A 21,929-nucleotide genomic window follows, 5' to 3' on the forward strand; every position below is an offset into this window, starting at 1 on the left:
GCTTGAGCTTAGCTTAATCTCACCGTTAAAATGTCTATAAATATACTAAATCATAGTTTAACCTTAGTGTTTTTCGTAAGTAAAGTCTGAGCAAAGTCCAAGTGCGCACTATAGATCTCACCCTTAGACACGTGTACTCACCAGAGGGCGTGCTATCTCGTTGTAAGCCGGTCCAACAGTGTAGGCTCAATCCCGGGATCAAAACAATGTCTATTTTTCGCGTCGAACGCGTGAGACGTGTGGCGTGATTTAAAGGCGAACTGTTTCTGGGCCAAAATCGCAATTCTTTCTATCGGTTCAATGGACGGATCTAGGATAAATCAATTGGATCTGAAATACATTGTAAATATAGACGGATGTACTTTATGCCTGAAGTTAGGCACAAGTGCTGAAATGCGGAATTGTAAACAATATTTATATAATATCGCCCTGTCCGGCACGTCTAGATATTTATATTTTTAAATATTTAGGAATTAAATAGGCTATGTTACTCAGGAACAAGGTATTCTAATAGTGAAAGAAATTGAAATCGGCCCTGTAGTTTTTGAGTTCGTTACAGAAATACAAAATCTTTACGTTCTATGATATTAGTATAGTACTCTATACTAAGAGAGCCGAGAGAGAGACCGTAAGAAGATTAGTGTTTAAACTTTGCCCCTGTCTTCGCCTCATATAGTATATTAAACAATAATTACGAATAATCAATTGTGTTCAATATATACTGGACATTTAGTTAACCTGAAAACAAAAAGATATTAAATATAAATTTAAGTTTTTAAACGCCATTTCCGGTATTTCCTGGGACATACCTTCCTTCCCCTATTGTCTGTGTGATTTACCACCTAGCAATCATCTTTTAGATCTTAAAAATACGAAAATAAAAAATAAATAATGTTCGTAGCGTTACCTAGGTTAGTTGTTAAGCTCTTGGTTCAAATTCATTCAAAAACGTGAACATTAAATTGCCGGCAAAAGGTAATCACATTTTACGTTATTCTTTTTATGTAAGAATCGTTATTCATTTATGTAATTAGAGATCGATGAAATACCTAATTATAAGTAAAACTATTGTTTTTGGGGTGGGCGTTAGTCGAACTCGTCGTATTAATTAGTGTGTCCACAAAAATTCTAGTATTTTCCCATAGTCCATTTAAAAATAAAAGGCGGCAGTGTCATGCCATACTTTTCCGGTGTGACTGACAGCCAGCCATACCGACGCGAATGCGGTTAATTAAAAAATAATACCGCCGAAAATCAGCCTTATTTTGCCAAAAGAGAATATCAATTTAATTACACAACTATCGCTTTTTGCTGTTAGGGTAGATGTAGTAAATAAAAAAAACACATGTTTAACAATTTAATAAACGCAACATCACAATAAGCTTAAATTATTTGAACATTGCAGGAATCAAAATTATAATAAATATAAGCTAAATAAACAATACATTGTAGCGACACCTAAACTGAACGCGCTAACAAATTCAGCGTCAGCGGATAGACTGGTCAAAGATCCTTTAGGATGGAGGAACGCCTTTATTTAGTATGAATAAGCCTCTTAACTGAACCGCCCTCAACTTCATACATTGTTTAAAATATTTTCATACGGATAAAATCATACCAACCAACAAAAAATTGTTTACAACTAGTATGACTCAAAATAATAAAAGTACTTTTAATTAAACAAATAAAATCAAACAGCTGATAACTATCCGCCATCTTGTCTGTAAAAAAAGGTCATTTAAATTTTGACATTTGACATCAGAGAAAACGTTTCTTTTATCGATAAGTTTGATGGTATTTGGTTTATTAGCAGTAATAAAATATATTTAGCAACTCATTTTACGTAACCAAAGATTTGACTCGCAATGTGCGTTTCTCTTCATGGGCGTATATCTTAAATTATTGACCAGACATAAACATTTAAAGTTCTTAAAAAACATTAATAAAAATTAAAGCTTAAAACTAACTTTAGCAGAGAGCTTATAACATTCCGATGCATTTAAAATTTAATTGATTTTGTTGTGCAGATCTTGAAAATTTTTATAACATTAAAATTGATTGAAAACATCTGAAAATATAAAACGAAAGTCAAAATGCCGCGATATTCTGTCGCTCTTATACCCTAGTTCTGATCGATTTCCACGTCAGAATCGCTACGGTCCTTCGTCAGGCGTTTGCCCTTACTTCGACCTTAGAGTCTGGCTAATGAAAGAAGATAATTCAATTATTTGAAAATTTTTGGATGGCAACACAGAATGTTATTAAATTTCTTAGGTTAGTATGATTTATTGTCTTGATACTTCATGCAACTTTTCCGATTAGTTAACAGGTATAATAGCCTAAACTTTGTTTTATTTGATAGAATATTTCGTTTCTTTCGCAGGATTTGATTTGATTATTCCGAATAAAGTTCTGTTTAATAATAAGAATAGTTTTCCATGCAATGCTAGTCATTTTAAGTATAAATAGTAAAAGACTAAATACGTATAGTATTTAATTTCATAGAAATACAGTTACTATCAACGTTAAAAATAATAAAATAAAATCAAGTATCAAGTAAGTTTAATCCACATAATATCAAACTTTTAGGGATACCATACTAAATGTTTTTAAATTTGCCGCGCTTTTTCGTTTTCTTCTTACATTAGCCAGACTCTACCAGGCACCATCTTTCAGGTCTCAGCACCTGCGATCAGAGCGCGCCTACATTCATCGATTGGAAACAAGATGGCTGGCCAAGGATGGCCAATCACAGATACTCGATACGATGCGTCGTTTCGTTTGACGAATTACTACAAACAAAACGTATAATTTTCTCTTTCGTTTTAGATTCTCTGTCTTTATGTTATACGAAATAGGTGGAGATAACAATATTTTATTAATTATACTTTTTATAAATGCATTATTATTATTTAAAACATGGCATACAGTTAAATGTTAAGTAACACTTAAAATATTAGTTAGTTTACAATAACATATAACTTGATTTCTATATAAAATAGAATCATAGTAAATTTAATTTAACTCAAACACGAATATCATAATGTATTATAACATGGTCCGTGACCATATTTGAAGGTAAAAGACCAATACAGTATGTATGGAAAATTTATTATGAGGGTACAATCAAATTTATTAAGTAATAAAAAAATTTTGACATATATATTTTTAATTCTATAATTTATTAAAAATCGAGTAATGCCGGTTTTGTGTCTCTGGCGCATTTAATGAGCGAATACATGAGTTTGACGAATCCAGTGTCCTTCGGCTTCTCCAGACCTCGCAGCAACCTGTTCTTCATCACAGCCACGAACTCTCGGTTGCTTAGTTGTCCGTCCACTGTTATTTTAGTTAGTTTATTTTCGTTGGGAACATAATAAAAAAGATAAAAAAAACTCCAAAAATTGCGTGATGTAATACTTGAACGCTCCCTTACCCATTCTAAAACTCTTTTGCTATGTAACACATAATTTTCAATATTAAAAAAATAATTGTTGACCTAAGAAACTTAAATGATAGGTTTAGGAAAGGTTACTAGGAAGTTGTAAATTTTCAAAATGTATAATGAAAAATTGAAGTTGAAACCTATTCATTGTAATAAATTTTCGAATACCCTCTAAAGTCTAAACAATCGAAATGCCCCCCGATGGAGCGTGGGCACCTCGTTGGGAAACACTAGCCATGCCGGTTCTCCTCACAATATTTTCTTGTACGAGCGAGTGTTAAATCTACTAAGAAAGTTTATTTCGGGGTTCGAACCTACGAACTCAAAAGAAAACTTCCTAGAGCTGAAAAAAAAAATTTAAAAGACCAATTAAACTCACTATTCTCATCGAATATGGTGAAGACCACATTAATGACGTGAGGATCCAAGTCCACGTGGGCCACGGTGTTGGCGACATGTCGGAGCGTCGGCTGGTCGATGGACGCGCCCGCTATGTGGTAGAACGTAAGTGCCGTGTCCACATCGTTGATGTTGTTTAGGAGGTGGAAGAACTTTAGGTAGTCGTCCTTTGTTATTCCGACGCCGTGGTCGCGAAATCTGTTATAATTATGTATAATACATAATGTTACACCCTAGAATGAGGGGTTCAAAGCGTGATAATTTAAGACATTAAATGACTACAACAATCGATTTTGAAGTAAAACTTCTTTAGGAGCGTGAGGGTAAAATTTGTACGGAACGTCACGAAGATGTGCAGCGTTTTTATTGAAGAAAAAGAGAGGGCGATTGAGACTTGAACACCGATGGTGTTTTTAATACATATCAATATCATTATTATTTTATTAAGTAACTAAATTACCATTTTTTTGTTGATTTTGTATTTTTATAAGGGCACAGAACCAATACCTTTTTTGCTAAGACCCAGTTGGCTATTTTAGAAAATGTGGACATAAGTTAGCAATTATGATAATAATGAAACTGTTGCATTATTTGGTAATTTAATAGGCAGCTTAATTACTGAATAATTTATTTACAAAGAAGTTTCACTTCTGACACGTGTACTTTGTACGCACGCACTTTTTATTTAATATTTCTTTTTTTGGCTAACTCATAAGCTATTTCGTCGATAATTTTTTTAGAATACAGTTGTAACAAATTCTAGAATTATTATTATTGACATTTCACATCTAGAAATTTTCTGTCTTTTAATTTTTAATTATTATTGTTATGTAGTTTAACAATATTGAAAATACTGTATATTTGTGTGTTGGAAATTAATTAAGATAAATTACAAATTTATGAAATACATTTTAATATGTATTTGTTTTTTTTATTTTGTCAAATTTAGTCATAAGTAAAAAATAATATACAAAATAAGTGTTGATCTGATTATTACGCGATTCTACATTTCACGAATTTATTGAAAAAATAAATTCGTTTTAGTGAACTCTTTAAACTCAGAGTTTTGGCAATTCAATTTCTGAATAAAATTCATTAAACAATTAACAGTTTCTTATAACTTGGATGTATTAAACAAACAAAAGGATTTATGTTAGAAATGGCTGATCAAAATTTAAATAATAATAAGATATAATATTTGATAATTGTCAACTTACGCTTTCTTAACACGTTTCAGCATCCTGGCTTTCTTCTTAGCGGGATATCCGGCATAGGCCAGCAACAGCTCCGCGAAATCTGCTTCCGTTATACGGCCGTTTTCATCTGTAAAATATTTGAGTTCACTTTATAAAACTGTAAGAATAATATGTAAACAAAACAATTCTAATGAAAAGGAAGTTTCTACATCTATTATATCACAATGTTTGTTCCCATACTCCTCTTTCAACCCCTAAATGTTAGGGTGGTCCATCCCTAAATTTTAATTATTACTTTTTTATGATACAGCATACAAAAATACAAACCCTTAATTTTCACCCCTCTACGATCAACCCCTATTTTTATTGTAGTAGATAGTTATATATATAAAGTAAAAGAAATACCTGGTTGCTTCCTTTGAAACTCCAAAGATAGTATTTCCTTTTGCAACTGATGTTGGAAGTCCAAAAACTTTTCAATAGTCAATTTCTCATTGAGCTTCGGTCCAAAGAAGTAGGTGGTTAATGCTGAGTTTATTCCCTGAAATTTGTGATGATGGTTGCAATTTCGACTGCGAATCGTGTAGTTCAAATCTTAATAAATATAAAATTACGTGTCAGGTTGTTTGTCCGCTATGGACTCCTAAACTACCGAACCGATTTCAATCAAATTTGCACACCGTGTGCAGTTTGATCTAACTTAAAAGATAGGATAGCTTACATCTCAATTTATACCCGCAATATTATTTTCTTGCAAATATTTGTTTATTATTTGATACAATTCTAACTGATGGCGCTGTATTGAAAGTACCAACGTTTTATACTACAATTTAATGGCATTACCACCAAAAAAGCATGGTGGTCCCCATGACTGGTGTGCTCCTACCGTTTCCCTTGAATAGGTTACTACTATGTAATATAACAAAAACCTTAGCCAAAGCAACGCTTGGCCGGTCTGCTAGTATAATATATATATGTAGTATTCATTTTTACAACAAACTCCCATACGCAATTATAGAATTGTCACTAAATAAATTCAAAGCCCTCGTTAAACGTAAATTAATCAATAAAGCTTTTTATAAATTTGACGAATACTTAAATGATCCTAATCCTTGGGATTGATTTCCTCCAGTTCAAACAATTTGTATAACAATACTTGGCGATTAAAAAGAATGGCGGAGAGTTTCTTGCCAGTTCTTCTTGCACTTGAGAACTTGGTAGTACATGTAAATTTACAATTAATTTAACTTCTTTTCTGACGTTCATAAGTGTACTTGTTTACCTATATGAATAAAGTTATTTTGAGTTTGAGTTCTAGAGCTCACCTTAAAAGTGTTGCCAGTATTAGCATGGTCGCGATGCCGTGATCCAATGCTGCTCTGCTGTCGAATGAGGGCAGCCACCTTCTCAAACTCCTCGCAGTCTACATCGCCATCACCGTTTAGATCAAACATTCGAAACGCGATTTCAAAATGGCGGCGGGACGCTGAAAATTTTAATTTCATTTTTTGAAGTATTTTTTAAATACTTATGAAGTTTTAGTAACGTGGATTAATAGGGTTTTCCATCATTTGCCAGCAATGAGGAAACCATGCTTAAGATTCAGCCTAGGGGCCGTTCAAGTATGGGGTCTTTGATTTTATTATTTGGTAATTACGTCAACAGTAATTATTTACTTTTTTACACATATTGTCTATGCTTAAAAAAGGAAATGCATTTTCGAGGATTCCTACAAAAAATTAATTCGTTTATGCACTATTATTTTTCTCAGAACATATGTATAATGTATATTTTACTTTAAAAGCTCGAACTGCAGTAAATCCTAAGATATTCCAGTAAAACCTAACATCTACCAATTCCTAATATATTTAATATTAATTTTAAATATATTAAGGTGGGAACTGACCAAAGTTACGCATCTGACCAATGTATGCATCTTACAATTTATTATATATATAATTATTTTAAAAAAAATTGTATACGTAGGTAATAATTTATAACTGTGTAGGATTATGTTTATGTTTGAATGTGTATTCCTTTTTTGGCTTTTGTCTATAATGTAATTGTTTATATATTGTATAATAAGTAGCTGTAGGAATACTGATACTCAAATATATAACATAATATATGACCTAATTAGCCCATATAAACTCAAAAAATAGTCCAAAAGGGATTTAGTATTCTTTAGTTACGAGTTTTATAGCTTTGTGACGCTTGCAAATATTAAATATACACTAATTTTGTAAACATTTCTTATTTAGATATTTTTACATTTATCTTAACATAAATGCATTAAAACCCATCAGTAAGAACATTACATTAAATTCAAATAGAACATGTGATGCAACATGACGTAGATACAGACAAAATCATTAATCTCGCTCATGCTCCGTACGCAGCATCCCGATCCCAACAAACGCCGATCATGCGTTCACAGAACTAACAACACAAATGTGTTTTAATATAATTTTTACAAATAAATTCCACATGACGCGACAATATGTTCTCGATGAAACGACTCCGTTCGCAGATGAATACAAAAGTGTATTATGGCTTGAGGTGTGGAGCGAAAACTTTGACCTTCCTGTTTTGGGCAACCTTATACGTCATTGTTATGAAAATGACTCTATTGAAGAGCAATACAAGCCCGCCAGTGAAGGATTCATTAATACTTGACAATTATACTAAGTGGCTAGTAAGTATTTTGCGAAATAAACATAATAAACAGCTCAAATATAAGTTTCCAACTTTGTTGGTCCCTTTGGAGTACTCTACTCTTGGGCCGTGTGGTGCAATCAAAGATTTAAGTTGGCGCCTGGTAGATAGTACCGGTGACCCCAGAGCTGGTGCTTTCCTCGCTCAACGAATAAGTATACAGCGCAGAACTGGCAGCATTAAAGGCACACTGCCACAGGGACTAGGGACTATTAAAACTTTTTAAATTTGTTTTAATCTATTTATATTTTTTTTATTATTAATGTAATGTTTAATTGCCCTTGATTTGAGAACTGGCAGTAAATGTAAAATTAGAAGCATTTAATGTATATTTCTTTTTTGACGTTCATGTACATTGTGTTACCTATATGAAAAAATGATTTTGACTTTAATTATAAGCTTAAAAATATTGGAAAATTGTGCATATATGGTACATATGAATATATGAATATGTACAATAACTCGTGTAAATATATATTGTTTGGCGGGAAATTGCACAATTTAAATATAGATAAAAGATATATTTATTTTCATAAAAATATAAGTTTTATTTGGTTTTAAGATGAAATTTGTGTTTATGTAAAAATAACGGCGAATGTACAAACTTCAGTTTAAAAATACTATTATTTTAGTTACAGGGACCAGTTTTGGGTGACGACGTGGAAGGAGATACCTCGGAGTGGAAAGATCCAGATAATGCAACGCTTATTGAATTAGAAAATAGATCTCTAAGGGTCCAAGAGGCTTGCCGGAAATATTCACTTCAGTCACAGCCAATAAATAGTAAGGAATTCTTCGTGGATCACGAACATAACCTTGTATGGTGTAATATATTTAAAGCTGCAAGCTCTTCTTGGTTGTACAAGTTTAATATTTTAGGTAAGAGAATATTTTCACATAAATTTACTCGATTCTTTAGTTAGGTTCGATAGCGGTTGTTGGAGGGATTGATTTGTTTGAAGCTGGGTGTCAACTGGCTTCATTCGTTTAAAACATGAGCTTTTAACTAACACAAAATTATGGCTTTGCGACGCTGGAGTAACGACTTGTTTAAGGGTACTTAAATCTAAGGGAAACTTTTGTCACCTTAAAAGAGTATAAGTGTACTTCTAATTATAAACTAAAACATATACAGGGTGGCCAAAAAGTCGTGGCCAACGCAAATAGGGGATAGATGAGGTCATCAGCTGCAAAAAATTGTTCTACGGAAGGTCCCTAAGCTCAACCCCTGCAGAGTTATAATTTGTTTTGCGTTTTTCTAAGAAAATTGATTTTTTTTACTAATTCTTAATGAAATTCGAAAAAAATCTACATCCTGTATCTTTTTCATAATATCCACTAGATTGGTACTAATGAGTCCTTGCGTTAGACATACTATTTAATGTTGTTTATTGAGTGTATTGAAGATAATATTAAGTTATACGATATAAAAATTTCTCTGATTACCTCATCTATCCCCTATTTGCGTTTGGCCACGACTTTTTGGACACCCTGTATACATGCTAGGTTACATAACTCTATCATAAACAAAAAATGTACTGTATTCGATAAATAAAAATTCATATTTGTTTTTAGGTGGTTATGAAAAGAAATTTTTATCGCATAGTCGATATACACCTCTAACATTGGCGCGACGAAAGTTTCCCAGACCGAGTGAAGACGAATTGAGGGATGCAATAAATACGCCTGGCGTAATATCCTTATTAGTAGTGCGGGAACCATTCGTGAGACTTCTATCCGCCTACAGAGACAAACTGGAGAACATCTCACCACCATTTTATAGGAAGCTGGCTAGAACAATCGTCACAGAGCACAGAGACGCAGCGTCAAAAATTTTGGGGAACATCAAAAGTTTCGGACCAACATTCTACGAGTTTGTTGCTTATTTAATATCTAAACAGAAGTCAAAAACCATAACATTCGACGAACATTGGGCGCCATATTATCAATTCTGCTCTCCTTGCGCTATAAACTTCACTGTCATATCTAAAGTCGAAACACTGTCAATGGACTCTTCATACGTCATCCAACAACTCGGTCTAGGATACTTATTGAGCCCGCGAGTGAAAGACAGACGCACACGGTTACGCACAGTAATGAATAAATCACGTGATGGCAAAAACACTTCTGCACTACTTAGGTATTATTTCGGGCAAATTGATAAACAGATGCTCAAAGATTTATTAGACATTTACGGTATTGACTTTGATATGTTCGGTTACGATTCAGATGTTTATAATAAGTATGTAAGAAAATAAACTATATTAAATCATACTTTTTTCTTATTAAGCCCGGATCCGGCTCGAAGGACCAATACAATTTCTGACGTTTGAGTTGATAGAAAAAAGTACTATAACTATATAAAAATACTAATAAGTTTCGAATGGAATTCTCCTTTATCAATAATATAGTAGATTGTTAGAGTATTGTAGATTTATGAATCCCACAACATAATTATGCAGGTTTGTTATTGATCCCAGAGGTCGTGGGTTAGAACCCCGGCTGTGAACCAATATACTTTTAACGCATATAACACTCGCTCGGAAGGTGAAGAAACATCAAAAAGTCGACGCCTATATCAGGCACAGAACGCTGTTCACCTACTTGCCTATTTGAAAACAAATGATCACGAAACGTATACAGAAATCTGCGGCTAAGACCATGAGTTTAAGCACTGGTTTTTAAATATGCTGCTGAAATGCGTTTGACGAAATAATACATAAAGAAAACTTACTTGAAAGCACAGTCAACAGGAAAATGTAGTCACTAAACGTGATCAATCCAGAGGATCCCAGCTTGTAAAATATAGAATCTTCATCAAGGTCCAAGTTCAAACGTTGGCTTATAGTCTGTAAAAGTTTATACCTATGAATTACCAAACAACAAAATGCATCAAGCCGTCAATACTACGAATTCTGCCATTCAAAAAGAGCAAACTACGACTAATCAGATCAAAAGTAAAAAGCTTCTGTTCACTACCTAAAAGGGCTAAGTGTTGAACTAAGAAAAGCGTTAATTTAAACTCATTTTACTGTAAGGTGCATGCTACATTTTTCTAAAAATACGTTTGACTAGAAGCTTTATAAGGGTTCGGTTCTAGTTCTACGCCTATGTGGAATTGTGCGTAATTGAATTAAAGTGAGTAGTAATTGAAGAGGAGGCGATAGAACAGTACCTCACTGACGTTCTGAAAAGACAAGAAATAGGTGAGCTTAAGAGATTGCAGGTGCTATTGGAACTCGTACATCGGTTTACTGTTAACTAAAAAGTGGTTAATATTTAATACAAAGTGTTGATTTGAGGGTGTGGTGTTTAAATGTCAGGAATAGTGTTTAGGCTCTCAAACTTAAGATCGCAGGTTCAAACCCTATATACAAGTATCTTTTCATGTATGCGATGGCAAACTGACAATTCCTAGATCTAAAAATTTAAGTGTCTTTACAATAGGCCACTATGGTTTAGGATTTGAGGCACACAGCTGATCACTTTCTTGCCTATAAAGACAATCAAATCAGTCTATAAATGTTATTTTTCGAAACAACGAACAAAGCTATTTTTTATTTTTTTGCTGCATCTGTTTTATACAGATAAAATTATCTTGAATACGCTTTGCTTACCTTCGGATCATATCTTCTGTATTGATCAAGGCCCAAACCTGTTAAAATATAGTATTATTTATTTATTTACACTTCGTTGCAAATAAAAGAAACACAATACATAAAAATTATAAGAGATGCAACGGGCGGCCTTATCGCTAATAAGCGATCTCTTCCAGGCAACCCTAGTTAAAGAGAAAAACTAAAAAAAAAAATTAAAACTAATTATTTAATAATTAATTTTACAATAAAATGCTTGGATGTGATGTGACAAATAAAATTTACTAAGAAATACAAATTTAACATGTTGAGTGAGCATTTCTTTTGGTTACATGATACAAAGAGTTGATCATTAATATATCTATGGGCTATATTATCATTATAATTTATACATATCAATTTTCATTTCTTCAACATGATCAATCGTTTTGCATCATGGACTCGAGGAATGAGGCGGCCCCATTCACTTGGGGACTCTTAAGATCACATTTATTACCATCTGGTTGTTTAACTCCAGGCGTCATAGAGCGTAGAAAATCATCCGGAGTCATGAAGACCTCATGTTGATCATGATGTTGCGCTTGGAGAGTGGCAAAATAACGAAATACCTTGTCCGGAGTGGAATAGTGACGCATTCGATTCTCGTATTCAATTATCTTTTAGAGCAGCGTCCAGAAAGTAAAATTTACTAAATTAACCTTTTTAATAATTTTGAATGTTGTCATTCATCTAGCCATTTTCACTTATCATGTGTTTGACACTTTAAGTACTTCTCCAGTTAAGATTTTTAGGGCATTCCAAAAAGAATGTATAGAATAAAATATAGGCATAATTAAATAGATATACATATATACAAACATAAAAAAACAAGCAAAAATAAAAAATACCATCAGGTTGTTTCATTCCAGGAGTTATAGCTCTCAGGAAGTCGTCAGGTGTCATATAAACTTCTGTGTTATCACCATATGTAAGTTTAACAGTTGCAAAATATCGAAATATTTTGTCAGGCGTTGAGTAGGACCTCATTCTGTTTTCATATTCAATAATCTTTGAAACAAAACAAAATTATAAAAATTGAATTTGACAACAAAGGAATCTCAAGAATAAATAAAAAGCTTTTATATTTTAAAACAACAGAAAATCTACTAAACAATTAGAGTTGTAACTTTAAAAAAAATTAAATTTGCTTTCATTATAATACCTTTCTGTCTCTAAAGCCTATTTTCTCTTTTCTAAATCTCTTTTTCCTTGTCTCCATCTCACTTTCTGATTCACTCTCAGACTCTGCTACTTGTTCAGCAGCAATTATTGATGGAAAAATATTATATTGTGACCTACAAAAAAAACATAACAACATTTTTATAAGGCAGAAAAGCGGGTGATGGCTCAAACAAACAAATGGACCCTCAAGCAGTGCAAAAAGGCTCACATTAGTAAACCTTCAGAGATTATAACTGTTAGTGGTAATGAATAAGGAACCCAGATTGCAGATTCTAACATAATGTATCCAGCATGATATGTACACATTTATAATAAGAAATGTATGTTGTAGCTACATTTTTACATCTGTGTCCATCCTTCAGTCATATAAAAATTTGAACTTCAGTTACTGTTGGCTAGATTGCTAGACAGTGAGACTTTTAATAGACAAGTATTTTTACTAAATTTTAGGTAAAAGTCACTTACCATGTTTTATAAATTGTAAAAGTACTGACTCCAAATAATAAAGAAAATAATAATAATTTATTTTTCTTAATTTGATCTTCATGGGTATGTGTCTTACATTCAGACCTTGATGTACCAAGCCCTTGTTGATTGTAAATGTTTCTAACCAATGGAAGTATTGTTCCTCTTGATGTGTTATTGAAGGATTTCAACGCTCCTACAGGAACTTTCAAAAATATTGAATACATTTTATGAAAAAATGTTTTTTGTTAGTTTAATGTCTTCCCTTGTCCCTCGTATACTAAAAATAACGATATTTTCATAACATTTTTACTTAAAATTTATGAAAAGTACAACAATAACGTTTCTAATAAAAAAAATATGAATTTGCGTATTATTGTTTTATTTATTTGGGACTACCACTTAACTGAATTTAAACCTGTATGAAATCTGTCAAAAAGGCAAAAGTCAAAAATAGATGACAGCTTAACTAAAATGTATAATGTGCGTTTTCCAATTACAGCACTTGAGCGCATTATGCGGCATAATGCTCAACGTTGAATGTTCCAACTACAGCAACGCTTCGCACAATTGAGCACTCTCAAGACTTATGCTCTCGCGTGCTTCTCGCAATCAATACCAACACAGTGACAGAAAATTTACCAGTGTTTTTTCTTTAAGTTGGCATTTATCGAAATTTTCGTTAGTAAATAATATTTATTGTTGAAAAATTTGTAAGGCTTTCGTTTCCTCGTAGATTTTGAAAATAATTAAAGTTATTTCAAACTGCTAAAAAAAAAAATATAGAAATATAAAATAAATAGTTACTTTTTTTATATTCCACATTTAAAATATGAATACAATTTTATTTTAAAATTCGGATCTGTAAACAAATTTATTTTACAGGATTATACTTTTGTAAACATTGCAATGGTTTTGAAAAAGTATATATTTTTTTTAGAAATCATTAAAAAAAAATTACTCAAAACGTAAATGATGTAAAGTTTACCACATTATTTATACATTAATGAGGTTGCTAACTCTATTCAGAAGATTTTTTTTTCAACACTGACTTAGCGCACTCTGCTGATGCATTTGAAAACTAATTCACCTTCCAATTAAGCTTCAGCATTATGCGGCATTGTGCGGCACTGAGTCGCATAATGCTCTGTAATTGGAAAACGCACATTATGTAGATTTTTGATAAATATGTCTAGTTATTTACAGAGAGATTAAGAATAGTGAAATAGTCATATTTTCATATTATTAAATATTTCAGTTTTTATGAATATAGATGTAATTTTTTGTCACAACTTACTCTTGAAAATAATTATAATATAGTTGAAAACCACAGTCACAACACAAACCGTTAATTTTCTTGTCATTTTGATTTAGTCTGTTAATTCAGCTTTGCTTATGTCATCTGTACCCTCGCTCTCGCTCACTCAGTCCGTCTGTGGGGGAGGAAAAGCTAGAATTTATTGGAAAAAATATGATTGAGAATTAATTTGAAGTTATTTAAAATTTACTGTGGTATTACTATTAATTAGATTATTTAAGGTAACCAAATAAATAAAAGAATCTCTCGAAAATTTAATATTCCACTTACTGATAATTTTGCCGATGTGTAAGTGTTAACATTTCATTTTATACGTAATAGAAAGGTGCGTGTTATGTAACCTTGAATCACGGGACCCTGTGTATTGATCCTGATATTTAAAGATATATTTGAGGTATGTACTAAATGTTCTATCAATCAAATGTCAATAGTTTCCCGTAATTTCTACGAGTGCAGTGTTATAGACACTTAACATCGGCGACATCATGATTAGGGTTTTATCTATGTTATCATTACCAAAATAATAATTATTACAGTTTAAATATAATGCAATTACGATAAGCCTTTAAGGATTATGGCCTATAGTGATAGAACTACTATTCATCATCCTTAGAATAACATAACCTTGAAAATTTGGCAAATATAGAACAATTATAGATTAGCAAAAGTGTCAATTTCTAAATATTTTTTACATTAATTAAAATTTAAGCAATTAAGCTTAGAGAATTATGCTTGTATTATCAATAAAAATGCAATACCATAATTCTCCCTTTAATAATATTAGTACACTCGTAGTGATTAGGTGAAATTATAAGTATATTAATAATAACATTCTGAAAAAAAATATTTTCAATATAACCATATGTTTCATTGAAATGTTGCCAAAACTGTGTTGTATTTTTACTCTGCATATTCAATAAAAAAATTGTTTTATTATGTCCAGATATATATGATACTAACTTAAATGTAGGCATATTTAATTTATCTTGTCAAGGTGCCAGTTTCTATGACATTGTAAGCAATATTTTGGCCCACTTTCGCCTATTTCTTTAATTTTTCTATATCTTTAATAAATCCATTTCTTTTGTAACTATATTATTCTAATTATTCACTGAATTGAAAGATTTTACCTTACACCTTACAATGTAAATGTATTAATTTTAAATCTTTTTTATTTGTTTATGCAGATTTAAGACCTAAACTACAATCACACTGTCAAAATGCATCGAGCAAAAGTAATTCTTCAAGCTTCAAGTAAAATTGGCAACTCTGAAAGATTTGCATCATGGCTTATCAAAAAACCACAGGTAATTGTACAATTATATTTTCCAATATTTGTTCATATTAGCAAAATCATATAAAACAAATGTTTCCAAAAAACATCATTGAAGGCTAACAATGTTTTTAATTATGTAAATATCAATCAAATAAGCTGGTTAATATTACTAATAAATGATACAACTTTTACTCTTAATATAATCGGAAATCATTTTTTTTATATTATATCCAAAAACTAAAGATTGATTTTGTGTAAGCTTATGTGCCCATGTTCTACAAAAGGCAAAATTGAGTGTAACACAAATCAAAAGCTAAATACTTATCATTACTTTAAGAGTAATTTTAAGATTATAAAAAATCTTTGATAACACTGTGGTGCTTGCTTACTGTCCTCATGACATTGTTGTTTGTGATAAGAGATATCTGATAAAAATTTAACATTGACCCATCATGCTAAATTTTTTAGATGTTCAAAATATTTTCTATTCTATTTTTTTTTCTGTTATTACTCATGCCTTGTTATAGGTGAGAAATTATCGCCTTGTTCAAATTTATAAGTATATTAATTAAATTCTGTAGCACTTGTATGTTAACATATATACTAAACATACTTTTAATAAAATTTATTAATTTAAATAGGCTGCAGCTATGACAGTAAATGCCAACAGGCTAAAAAGTACAACTGCAGCGGAGCCTTTCCTCAACGGATCCAGTTCGGCATATGTCGAGACTATGTACAACAACTGGCTTACAGATCCTAATTCTGTACATGCTGTAAGTATTGAATTTGCATTAGTAGCATAGAAGAAATAATTATGTTTTTTGTATTGTTCTAAGTAGATGACGGATTGTGAACTAAATTTCAGTTTAGGTTTGAAGTTCTTGGGCTAGACATGTAAAGCGTTTCTGACTTGTAGTAAATAGATAACAAATGTTTAAAAAGTCTGCCTTTATTGCTGTAATTACTACTACTAGTACATAAAAATACTAATAATTAATCGGCAAGCCGGTTGATTTCTGTTATACAGTTTGTCCTTGGACATAGGCCTCCTCTAAGGGCTTCCAACCTTCTCTGTTTCTAGCTTTACGTAGCCACATAGGGCCAGCTACTCTTTGCACATCATCTTTCCTTTTTTATTCTGTTTTTAAATAGTACTTTATAAATTATGACTATAGTTTGTACAAATATGAGGAAGGTTTTTAAGACATAGTGGCTCACGGTAAGATATGCGTAAGAAGATAACATTTAAATCGATATTGCGCAATGGCGCTTATTGTGTAACATTGCTGTCGCCTGAGGCACGCCTTCTATTTTTATCTACGAGTTGCGAAGTGTAACGATAATTTTCAAAGGCTTTTGAAATCTGTGAAGTTCATGATAGTCTATAAACAATAATTTGTGGTCCACTTTCAACGGTACATAGTTTACTTACTATGGATGAAATAGTCAAATTAGGCAATAGAACATTTGCGCAGTATAAATCCCCCTTAAAGTTGTGGGAGATATAATCGATACTAAGTTTAGAGCACCCAGAGTTCAGTTGGCCCACTAATCTTGGATTGCAGAGCCCTTGGGGTCTCACACAAGTATTAGGTTTTTCGCTTCGGTAAAGCTTTTATATAACAGACAACCATTGTTTTAAAAATATAGAACCATCTAGTACGTAACGTAATACGGAAATTAATAACAAAAAATATGTTTTGTTCAGTTTTAGTTCAAGGTTAAGAAATTTTAATTTCCATTCATTTGTTTATCAGTAATACCTTATAGAAAATGAAAATTTATTTCATTTTAAAAATACAAAGGAAAATATTAAGTCTTAAAAAAATCTAATCAAATAAATGCGCGAATAGAAACAGTTTGATGCCATGATTCATAAAAGGATTATTTTATTATAAAAACACATGTTTTCAATGTCAAAGAAGATCATGAATTGTTAATTTACAAGCAAGTACTATCCGGCTTAATCTTGTTCCAATTCAGCTTAATCTCAATACATCCTTAATTTGCTAAACGATAACACAAACTGAACAGTCACGATAAATGAAAATGACTTTACTCCTACGTGGATTGGGCAATCATTCATAGAAATTATAGATTATGAAACTTCATTATACAATCGTCTAGAGATAGGCGGTAGCTCATGTCTGAGCGTCGTGGACAGAAAGGAAAAAGAAAAAGGAAAGTAAGAGGAAAAAGTTGATCGGCCCATTTGGTTATGGTTGATCAGTTTATCCAAGTTTTCATGGCCTCTGCGCATTGTATGGCCGAAATATGATATAATACGCTGTCGGCATATGATAAGGCGAGTCCGTATGCGGAGGTAGGCCCTTGTGGTTAACCATAATGATTAGGAAATATTCACCCCCATTCATGAGGTTGCAAATATCTTTCTTAATATTTATGGTTAACCATAAACTACAGGATTGAGATGCGTCTAGTTATTATGATCTTATAGTCAATGTTTTTTGGGTTTGAAGTTTCTTATAATCTGACAGATGACTTCCGTATGTCAAAAATTTATTGGATTTGTTATTTATTTATTTATTTATTTTTTTGTTTATTTCTTGGGTTAGCTTTTTGTTTTTTCTTAGATTAGACTCTTTAGATTATTGATTATATATTATGTGTTAACTGATGTTTCATTTAATTTGTCCGTGGAAAAGATAATTTTGGCTTGTCATATAAATTTTAATTCGAAGTTTTTTTGTTAGAACATTTTGCATTATATATATTGTGTATATTAAAAGTGATTGTTTTCAAGTAAAATAAGAAACTCTAAATTTTGTTTCTTAAAATACATATTTCAGCAACACATTTGACTTTCATTAATCATATGTATATAGAGATATTTTTTTACCGTTCATAGAATTACTAAATATGTATAGTATTAAATATATTTAGATTGATCACACAAACGAAACATTTAATTATATAAACATTTTATATCGCGTCAGGTGGATTAGTGTAATATGATTACTATACCTAGTCTACAGATAATGTTTATTGACTTCTTGATACGTCAAAATAAACACAAAATGACTGTTATTTGTACAAAGCGTGATACAAATAAACTGAAGGCCGTGTCTGCTTGATCGCGGTAAACTCAAAAATCACTAAACACATTTTGTACGGCTTCACAAATAGATATAGATTTCTGATGAATGACCATCTTCTTTATTTGATCCATTTCTGGACGTAGGCCTCATACATTTTTCTCTAGTACGCCCTGCACTGGCTTCTCTGTATCCACTGACAGCCAGCCTCCTTGACGACGTCGTCAGTCCACCTAGTAGGCCGCGCGTTCTTTTGTTCTGCCGTGGTCTCCATTCAAGGCTGCGGGTCCATGCGCGCTATATGGCCTGCCCACAGCCACTTAGATGTTGCGACAGCCCTTACTGCGTCGCTCATGCCGGTCTTTTCACGAATGGCTTCGTTTCGTACGCCATCGCGAAGAGAGATGCCAAGTATTGGACACTCCATCGCCCGCTGTGCGACTCTCACGCTGGCCACAATAGTCGGTCTCGGCTGCAACATGCGGTCCGTCTATGGCCAGCGTTTTATTCCGCCGCGTTTTATTATGTTGTGTGAGCGTTTTGGTTTCGGCTCCATAAGGGAGCGTTCAAGTATTACGTAACGCAATTTTTGGAGATTATTGGCCCCCCCCTCCCCCATGTATCTCGCCGTAACGTTTTTCAGTACCCAAGTACAATACTGTACCCAAGAATAGTAAAACGTTTCGTGACCACCTATTGACTCTTCAGTTACTATTATGTGGTGTAAGTCGAAAATCATATTAACAATAACGTGTAATTCAATCCCCGTTACTTAATACTTGAACGCTCCCTAAGTAAGGACAGGTATGATGCAGTAGCAGGGGAAGTATGAGTATGAGCCGATTATTGTTGATTATGTTGATAAATCTCCACGCGGGCGTGCGTAGCTAGTATATGTAATGTGAAAGGTTATCAATTTATAGGGATAAAAGTTCACACGCCTTATCACCGATGAGGGCTTTCCTATGTCTAGGCGTATAAAGTGACCTTTGGAGTTGTTTTATCGAAATATCGTTGCGTCGTGTAGTACGTCGTGGTATGTCTAGTTGCTGCTATCCATGTATATTGCACCATAAAGCCGCTATCTAATAATAAAGTCATTAAAAATATATGCAGTATAGTGATATTGTTTAATTTGTTTATCTTTTGCATATATGTTTAAATTTTACATTTTAATGTATGTTTTATTTAAGTATATATGTCACCGTAAAATTGTAAACACCGTTAGATTGTAATCTATCTCGCGAGATTATAAACTGTCGAAAGATTGTGAACCTCAACGAACTGCTTACAATTTAACGTATTATTATTAAAGCACGCGAAACGTCTGTTAAATTTAAAATTATGAAAAATAATTGTAAATACATAACTTCAATCTGGTAAAAAATTGTTTTATTATCAAATATGTGAAAGTTATGTCAATAAAAGACAGTACTGAATATATTTTTTTACTCTGGAAATAAAAAGAGAGTATATAGACAAATAAAATAGCTTTATATCTAAAATTCCGTACTTAAAGTAATTATACAGTCAAAACCGTTTACGGCGACATCGTTTAGAACAATATACTCGTTACTACGGGTACTTAATAACAAGGTCATCGGCTGTTAGTTGTTACGACTATCGGTTTTTACGACCAAATATGAGTAGTCCCTTCGATGTCGTTATAACAGATTTTGACTGTATTTATAAACCTACATTTTATTATTTAATGGTTATATAATTATTGTCAATTTAAACACTAGTCATGGGACGCATTCTTCCGCAACGCGACAAATGGGGCTCAACCGGGCGTCGCCTATACACCGCCGCCAAACCTCGCGCCTTATACGAAAAACGAAGTGCCTCTGACGTCACTTGTTCCAGCTGCCGGTGGGATGCCTTCTATTGCTTCCGGTAAGATACAGATCTCATTTTACTATAGAGTGTATTATATGAAACATTAACGTACAGTCAAACCTGAGTAAATGACAACTGGGTAAGCGAGAAAACTATGAGAGTATTTATTTATTAAAGTTTACCATATCGTACTAAATCTACGGTGTATGTTACAAACTCTATCTAAAATGTATGACAATTTAAATAATAAAATAAAAAATATCTACAATATACAGGGTGGCAAAAAAGTCGTAGATCAAACGCAAATAGGGGAAAGATGAGGTCATCAGCTGCAAAAATTTGTTCTACGGGAGGTCTCTAAGCACAACCCCTGCAGAGTTATAATTTATTTTGCGTTTCTATAAGAAAATTGACTTTTTTGACTAATTCTTATTAAAATTCGAAAAATTCTACATCCTGTATCTTTTTCATAATATCCACTAGATTGGTACTGATGAGTTCTTGCGTTAGACATACTATTTATAGTTGTTTATTGAGTGGATTGAAGATAATATTAAGTTATACGATATATTTTTTTTTCAAATCATAACTTTTTGTTTACTTCGGACCCCACTGTGAAAAAAAATTACTCCACTGAAAAGTGACCCTGTATTATAAGTTTTGGCGCATTTAATAGGGATTCTAAAAAGATAATTACATATGCAGCAGGCGGTTGGTGAGTGAAAAAATAAATTAGATAAGGTAAACACAAGGAGTCTAGTTACAAATGTCAAGCATTGTATTTTGTTTTAGGATCACCTATCAACGAAAAGATCATTGATGACCATTTAGCGGTTCAAGCCATCATCAGAAGTTACCAGGTGAAAAATGTTTTTTTATTGTGTTTATTATAATTTGCATACCTCACCTTTTTAGCGTTATTCAAGTCTTTATAACGAAAAGATATTGCTTTAGTTCTATTGTTTTGAGACTAAAATCTATGACACAATTTCCAAGTGTCTTTAAGCTTTAATTTATCTATAAATTGTCATACTGTACATAATAATTATAAATAAATAAATCATATAAAAGTTTGCTCCCATGTGACACAAGTTTAATACTACAGAATATCCTTGTATTGCAATTCATATAAGCCAATTAAAATGGTTTATAATTTGTTAGATCAGTTGTAATCCATATATTGTAATATTGTCTTACGCGATTTCATTACATTAACAAAACATGTAAACGCCAATTTATTACATTCACATAAATTGACGTTTCTAGTATCGAAACGTCGTCCGAAGTAGTTGGAATTAATTCGAGTTTATGTTAAGTTAATGGAGTTTATATAAATTAACAGTATAATATACAATGCTAATATAATAACACTGAAAATTATTAGTTTTCGTGATTTCTCT

At 32.2% G+C, this 21,929-nt stretch overlaps 4 protein-coding genes across 13 annotated transcripts in view; 2 read left to right on the plus strand and 2 right to left on the minus strand.

The window, feature by feature from the left end:
* LOC125056323 (PDZ and LIM domain protein 3) overlaps window positions 1-275 on the minus strand; it is a 28,966-nt gene extending 28,691 nt beyond the window's left edge. Inside the window, exon 1 of the mRNA XM_047659370.1 lies at window positions 142-275. The gene's annotated coding sequence lies outside the window, so the exon portion shown is untranslated. The remainder of the gene's footprint in view (window positions 1-141) is intronic.
* Window positions 209-10,029, plus strand: LOC125056324 (carbohydrate sulfotransferase 11-like). 2 transcript variants are annotated; one of them, XM_047659375.1, is made up of 3 exons: window positions 209-342; window positions 8,388-8,634; window positions 9,331-10,029. In XM_047659375.1, exons 1-3 carry the CDS (start codon window positions 301-303, stop codon window positions 10,011-10,013), a joined length of 972 nt encoding a protein of 323 aa, XP_047515331.1. In that variant the 5' UTR covers window positions 209-300; the 3' UTR covers window positions 10,014-10,029. The 2 variants fall into 2 exon arrangements, with proteins under 2 accessions (XP_047515331.1, XP_047515330.1); XM_047659374.1 differs by lacking the exon at window positions 209-342 and adding an exon at window positions 7,420-7,735.
* LOC125056322 (calcium uptake protein 1 homolog, mitochondrial-like) lies at window positions 2,664-13,455 on the minus strand. 4 transcript variants are annotated; one of them, XM_047659365.1, is made up of 11 exons: window positions 13,038-13,455; window positions 12,553-12,685; window positions 11,848-12,007; window positions 11,373-11,410; window positions 10,931-10,942; window positions 10,490-10,604; window positions 6,366-6,526; window positions 5,446-5,581; window positions 5,062-5,167; window positions 3,825-4,042; window positions 2,664-3,339 (listed from the first exon to the last, which is right to left on the minus strand). In XM_047659365.1, exons 1-11 carry the CDS (start codon window positions 13,262-13,264, stop codon window positions 3,185-3,187), a joined length of 1,461 nt encoding a protein of 486 aa, XP_047515321.1. In that variant the 5' UTR covers window positions 13,265-13,455; the 3' UTR covers window positions 2,664-3,184. The 4 variants fall into 4 exon arrangements, with proteins under 4 accessions (XP_047515321.1, XP_047515320.1, XP_047515323.1 ...); XM_047659364.1 differs by lacking the exon at window positions 11,848-12,007 and adding an exon at window positions 12,239-12,398 and having other exon boundaries at window positions 13,038-13,453; XM_047659367.1 differs by lacking the exon at window positions 10,931-10,942 and having other exon boundaries at window positions 13,038-13,452.
* A 982-nt stretch (window positions 13,456-14,437) lies between these two features.
* LOC125055678 (2-oxoglutarate dehydrogenase-like, mitochondrial) overlaps window positions 14,438-21,929 on the plus strand; it is a 32,269-nt gene continuing 24,777 nt past the window's right edge. For 3 of the 6 annotated variants that reach the window (XM_047658143.1, XM_047658141.1, XM_047658144.1), the window contains exons 1-5: window positions 14,443-14,749; window positions 15,543-15,662; window positions 16,273-16,407; window positions 20,436-20,586; window positions 21,322-21,389. In XM_047658143.1, coding sequence (XP_047514099.1) covers window positions 15,576-15,662; window positions 16,273-16,407; window positions 20,436-20,586; window positions 21,322-21,389 — 441 coding nt within the window. In that variant the 5' untranslated portion in view covers window positions 14,443-14,749; window positions 15,543-15,575. Of the gene's footprint in view, window positions 14,750-15,542; window positions 15,663-16,272; window positions 16,408-20,435; window positions 20,587-21,321; window positions 21,390-21,929 lie in introns of all 6 variants that reach the window. The other 3 variants (XM_047658145.1, XM_047658146.1, XM_047658142.1) reach the window with 2 other exon arrangements.

Source organism: Pieris napi, chromosome 14 (assembly GCF_905475465.1).
Source record: "Pieris napi chromosome 14, ilPieNapi1.2, whole genome shotgun sequence".
Lineage (NCBI taxonomy): Eukaryota > Metazoa > Arthropoda > Insecta > Lepidoptera > Pieridae > Pieris > Pieris napi.